Below are 6470 nucleotides of genomic sequence, written 5' to 3'. Positions count from 1 at the left end.
GTGGTGGTGGTTGTAGGATGGGCTCCAGTGAGCCCATTTTACATGTACATGCTCTTGAAGTTTTATATTATGTGCACTTGCCAGTTTGCCAAGTCGTGAGAGGATGGATCTGTGCATTATTCACAATGAGCTTGGTGGTGCTTTTCATGGGCTTGCGTCCAAAAAATGTGAGGGGAAGAGAAATGTACTGTAATTGTTGACTCTTGGTTGGGTTTGTGAACAATTAGTTGGTTTTTTCAGATTGTGCTGTTTTCACCTTAATAACTCAAAGCTATATGGATTTGTGTATGATGCTAAGCTTGATCAGTGTCTTTAGGTCTTAGTTTGTTTCATTCAGATCATGCCATTTCCTCCTTTATCCACAATTATATATTATTTGTAATCCATCGGCTGTCAAACGAATGCGAGTCCTTACATTTGGAGCGGACACGAGCTTAACTACAAGCAACTCTTTTTATATGTAAATATAAGTACAACTACATGAAAGAAGTTAACAACGTGTGGTACATGTCCATATTTTAATTGCTTCTGACCTACTACTAGCTAGCTCGAGTAGGCCAGAGTAAATTGCATAAAACCACCACTTTGAGGGCTAGTTTTGCGAAAAACACTAGGATACAGTTTCTCTGCAGAAAGCACCACGTCTTGCGTAATTCTTTTGCGAAAACCACTGATCGGCGGATCGGGCTGCGTTAAGTGAGTTTATGACAGTTGGGGCCCATTTTTCGCCTACGTGGCATAACAGTTTAGGTTTCATGCAAAAAAGCCCCCCAAATTTCTCTCCTTGCCAAAAACTTTGTCGCAGGCCCATCCCGACCGCGACCACCGTCGCCCCTCCCGACCCCGGCCACCACCCATTCCAACCTCGGCGGCGCCCATCCCGACCCCGACCGCCGTCGCCCCTCCCGACCACGGCCACCACTCGTTCCAACCTTGGCAGCCCCCATCCCGACCCCAGACGAGGCAGAGGCCGCCGTCGCCGTTCCTGCACCGAGGCAGAGGACGCCTCCCGTGGCCCTCCCCTCTCCGCCTGCTGGCCGAGGAGCAGTTCGACCTCGACGCCGGCGAGGTTCATCTGCCGCCCCAAGCCTCCATGGGCGCGGCCCCAGAACAGGACGACGGATCGGGTCGTCGCTCTCCTTGATCCAGAACAGGACGAGGCAGAGGAGGCCACAGGCGGTGGCCAATGTAGAGGAGGCAGCAGGGACGGGGCTCTACCAGCGGGATCCGGCCAGGAACGAGCAAGGGCGGCGGAGGACGGGCGGATCTGGTGGCGTCGGGGTCCTGGTGGTCATCGTCGTTGGCTCGCTGAAGCTCCGGTGGTGAGGCACTCGCGGCCGAGCGCGAGGAAGCAGGGAGGCGGGATGGAGGGCCGGCGTCGGGGTTGATGCGCCTGTGGAGGAGATGGCGGTGAGGCATGGTCGTCGTCGCTCGCCGGCGAGCGCGAGAAGGCGCAGGAGGGGGGAGGGGCGGCGTCGGGGTTGATGCACCTGGGGAGGGGATTGCGTTTATGTTTTTTATTTAGGGGTGTCTGTGTAAAATCTAAGGACTCGTTTGTAAATTTGGAATAACACTGATTTGCCACGAAATGTTATGCCACGTAGGCAAGAAATGGGCCCCAACTGCCATAAACTCACTTAACGCGGCTCGATCCGCCGATCAGTGGTTTTTGCAAAAGAATTACGCAAGATGTGGTGCTTTCTGCAGAGAAATTGTATCCTAGTGTTTTTCGCAAAACTAGCCCTCAAAGTGGTGGTTTTATGCAATTTACTCAGTAGGCCAAGAATGTCGTAATGTCTGGACATGGAGAAGCTGTTGAAATGGGAATCGGAGCCGGAGCCGATGGAGTAGGTGCCCATGTCACCGAACACGAGCCAGTCCCCACGCTCATCTCCGGCAGCCGGTACCCCGTTACCACTGTGTCGTGTGAGTCGCACGTTGGCCTAAACACAGTCGATGTGTACGTCTCCTCGTCAGCGCATGGGGTGGCGCGCGGCCTCAGGCGGGGCAGGTAGTCGTCCATGAGGACACAGTTGAGGGAGCCATAGACTCCATCGTCAATCCAGTACTCCTGCATCTCGTCGCCCATGCGCTTCCCGATGACGCGCGCCGTGAGTGCGAAGGCCGTCTCGACGAAGTACCATCCCAGCTCACCGATCACCTCCACACATGGGAGGCGTTGCGGATGGCTGTGACGGCCTCGTCAAACGCGCCATCGCTTGCCATAAAGTTGTTGCCGATGTCGAGCACGCGCGGGCCTCGATGGCCCCGCGGTACACGTCGGTGTGGGTCCCATAATAAAATAGTCAGCGTAACTGAAGCACCATAGAGTTCTGAAATACCAGCCTGAGGTTTATCACGACCTTAATAAACAGGCTATAATACCAACAGCAACACAAGGAGTCAACCTCCGGAGGGTAAAATAGCTAACAACAAGGTACCAACACAATTAGGTTTCTCAAGAAGTCGTATTCAAAGTTGTAATGACTAAGCAACTGGTTCAGCCACCCGCGGTTTCCCGGATTCAGGAGTTTAACAAGGTGATTTTGCATCAGGTACCCTACTCTTCTTGCTCTTCCGCCTTCTTGTGAAGCTCCAGTATCATATTGGCAGCCGCCGAGCACTTCGCCTCGTATGGGGTAGGACGAAGACCACCAGTGAGGCTCATATCAAAATCTAGGCATCTCAGACGTACACTGGCATGGTACATTCCTGAAAAGATAGGAAAAGGACCGTTGAAGAAGTGCTCAAAAGTCGAAACACACACACACACACACACACACACACATACATACAAAGATGATAGTCAATCAAACATCAATTCTGGTTATTGCTAAGTGGGGACCTAATCAGTCTGATCTAAGATAACCACTGATCGAATGTTAAACAAACCTAACACTTGAACAGAGCATAACATATGAAAAATAAGCAAGCGGCTTATTTGGATTGCTACTTTGACATCAAGAGAGCAAACCCTGCCTATTGACCTGACACCTTGAAAACTCTTTTCGTCTAAGCATGGTTAGCGTAGCACACTATGTATGTTATCATCTCAATTCACAAAACGAACCAGGACCTATAGGGATTGAATTCGATAAATGAGAATCAGGAAGTACGTGGCATAGGATACATTCATATGATATTCCTAATTGTTATGCCTACATGGTCCAAGGACCTAATACTTGCCTATCTAGAATATCTAGGAGATAAAAGTAAACATTTGTACATACCATCTGAAACTGAAGGTAATACTGTGTATCTTGGGAGTATCCAATGGGCCCCATGACAGATCAGATCAAGCTCCTGCATAGACAAGTGTTAGGGTACCAGTGGCATTTAAAATTGTAATACATAGATTCAGCTTGAGGTTTCTTACCTTGCATTGTCGGAGGAGTGCCTCCCTCAATTTCTTCTTATTAGTGATCGATTGGCCACCATCTCCAAAGCAAGATGAATTGGTAACTTCTGTCATATTTGAGCAAGTTTCCTTGTATTTGCTTATTATTGATACAGCTTTAGGTGTCATCTTTCCTTCTGCATAAGTTTTAAAACATGATGAGTACAAGAAATGTGGAACTAATATAGAAGCAACTTCTTGCCAAAACATTAAAAAAATCCAAAAAAAACATCTTGCCAAAATTGGCCACAGTTCCGACGGACAATTTGTACATCACAAAGTGCGGTGGACGATTTGTCCACAATGAAAAGTGTGATACAACACAGTTTAGCGCAGAACTTTTGAAAACATATGGCTCAGAGGAAAACTTGCCGACAGTGTTGACCGCAAAATTGTAACAGTTCTACAGTGTGATTGTAAATGTAACCATGTTTAAAATGTGACATGGGTAGAATACCACTCAAGAGTGTCTGGATGTCCATATCACACTGAGCACTTCGTTCTTGAAGTATGCTTTCCTTGCGAAGCTGAAATGAAGAGAGAATAGGAGAGTTCACATCAGATTCTCAACTAGAAGAAATTATAGAAAGCAAGCATAATTTTTTCCTGAAATAAGAGAAAAGACATATAACATACAATTTCATCCCGTATTTTCTGAATTGATTTCAGCGAATCATCTATCTGGCCATCATCGTTGTACTTACTTGTGGCACCTTCAAAGAAAATTTTGGAACACATAGAGTAAGAACTTGGGAAGATCAGTTACCAATATATGAAAAATAAGCAGGCTTGGGTAGGTTTATCTGAACCTGACTCTTCAGACATTTCAATATTTTGCATTCCAAAGCACGGATCTCAAGTGAAGGATTACCACGCGTCGCCTGATAAAACAATGAGTTCTTCAAGTTAAAGCAGAGTGAATGGATCACATGAAAACCTTGGCCTAAACACCACCTACGCATCTGAAACTGATTTATGGAAAGGATGAATATTTCTTTTGATTGATTGAGCACATATGGTGTGGCTCCTCTCTAAATATGAACACCATCAGCCAATAAGATTTCAAAAAATAGCAAGGGGGAGGGGATCGTTGGGTCAGAGCAATTTCCGGCTATACAAGAATAGCCTGGACGATACAAGGAAGACGGTCTGGTGATTACGACGGCGAGATTCTCCGGGTTGAGCAGTTGCAGGGGAGACCCCTCGCTCTTCCCGGCGATGGGTACGACCAAGATCGACACATGAGGGGGGAGGGGGCAGCGACTATGGTGAGAAGCCAGAGTTGCAGGTGAAGAGAGGGAGCGGCGGCGAGGAAGGAGGAAGGAGTCGGAGAGGCGGCGTGGGCTGGAAAGAGCGAGCGCGGGGAGGGGGTTTCTACGGAAGAACCTGACCTGCGGCTTGACGGTGAGGAGGGGCGCACCGACATACCTTGATAGTGGCGGCGTGTGAGAGGAGGGGATGGTGGCCGGTGATGCAAGGCTCGGTGGCGGAGGTGCGCAACGAACCAGCCCTCGTCACCGTGTTCCCTTCCTCCAGACGGGCACGCGGCGGATCTGGTCGATTCCCCCACGATCGTCGCCTCGCAGGCTTGTTCTTCTCCTCCTGACGCTCACCAGATCTGCCGACGCTGAGATCGGCTGTTGGCGTGCGGAAAGAGACGAGGTACGTGCGTGGGGAGAACACTGAGGGGCTGGCCAATCAGGAAGGACAAAACACGTGAATTCTCTCTCTCTCTCTCTCTCTCACACACACACACACACACACACACACACACACACACACACACACAAAGACACATGTTCACTGCACACACAATGTACCTCTCTCGCCATTCGCTGCACCGCATAATGCGCCTCTGCCAATGTGAACATAGTGAGAGGGTGCCCTTGCATTCGGCCATATTGTGTTTGATACTAGTATAGCTAGCTGACTCAAACATGCCTAATAAATTGACCGAACACAACTTTCTCCTTGGTTTGCAAAACTTGCCTTTTATATCTTGACATTTTTTTTCTAGTCCTAGTATTTATCAATTTGATTGGTCGTACGTCTCCTCTGGTGGGCCCTATCCAATCCAATCTCCTGCAGAGACATGCTTTTTCTTTCTTTTTTGCGAGGGAGAGTCATGCTTGTCCAGGTTGAAAACTTGTCCCACTTGCGTGTCCACTAATCTGGTGGTCGTTGCCGGCTAAAGTTGCAGCTTTAGCACCATAGCCTCCTTGATGATGTTCCTTTAAATTAAAATGCACGACCGTATTATCTCTGCAGTACTTGTTTGAGCATGCAACATCCTTATTCGATTGGTCAACCACCCATGCATATGATGTGCAATGCATCAACATGCATGCGTGTAACATTAACTAGTGTCATTTTGCCAATATATTTGACGCATAATTTTTCTGGGAAGTATACATCACTTGTACATCGTCATTGTGATCGATGTATCTTGATGACCCTGACCCACAAGGAGCCACAATATCTTGATCCTCACTCACGTCTTGTACATGTTGAGCATATGAGCGGATTTTTTATTAAATTAATCCACGTATAAATCATGAGCATAGTACTGATTTCTAACCAGATAATCATGTAATAGGCAGATAGTAGAAATATTTACGCAAATAGCTAGTACTGCACTCACACGAAAATAAACAGGATCGGGATAAACGTGTTACTCCAGTGGGCCTGCCAGAAGCCGCGGCGGCAGCGGTCTCCTCGGCGACCTTCTTGGCAGCAGCGGGCTTCTCGTCAGCGAATCAATCGACTTCGTTGGTGGTGGACATGGTGATGACAAAGGTGGGTGGACATGGTGATGACGAAGGTGACGCGGACGTAGACGAAGTAGAGGAACGGTGGCGAGCACTCCCGCCTCCCCTCCCTCCGTCGCCGCCGGGCTACACCCGGGGGCCGACGGCGATGGCAGGGGACTCCCCTTTCATGTCTCAGGAGTGGTGCGGGGCCCCTACACATGTGGAGGTGCGCCCGAACCTGCAGAGTGTGGCGATAGGTGAGGCGGCGACGGTGGTGGCCGGCCCTGCCTCGAGCGACGGCGGCTCCAGGCACATCGGGCAGC

At 49.1% G+C, this 6470-nt stretch overlaps 1 protein-coding gene across 1 annotated transcript; it reads right to left on the bottom strand.

The window, feature by feature from the left end:
• Positions 1–2418: 2418 nt before the first annotated feature.
• LOC119336397 lies at positions 2419–5067 on the bottom strand. Its single transcript, XM_037608404.1, has 7 exons — positions 4826–5067; positions 4207–4278; positions 4034–4110; positions 3855–3924; positions 3377–3534; positions 3231–3303; positions 2419–2712 (listed from the first exon to the last, which is right to left on the bottom strand). Exons 2-7 carry the CDS (start codon positions 4235–4237, stop codon positions 2561–2563), a joined length of 561 nt encoding a protein of 186 aa, XP_037464301.1. The 5' UTR covers positions 4238–4278; positions 4826–5067; the 3' UTR covers positions 2419–2560.
• Positions 5068–6470: the final 1403 nt, after the last annotated feature.

Source organism: Triticum dicoccoides, chromosome 7B (assembly GCF_002162155.2).
Source record: "Triticum dicoccoides isolate Atlit2015 ecotype Zavitan chromosome 7B, WEW_v2.0, whole genome shotgun sequence".
In the NCBI taxonomy this organism is placed as follows: Eukaryota; Viridiplantae; Streptophyta; class Magnoliopsida; order Poales; family Poaceae; genus Triticum; species Triticum dicoccoides.
Note: the sequence above shows the minus strand (reverse complement) of the source record. Positions and strands in the feature narration are given on the sequence as shown.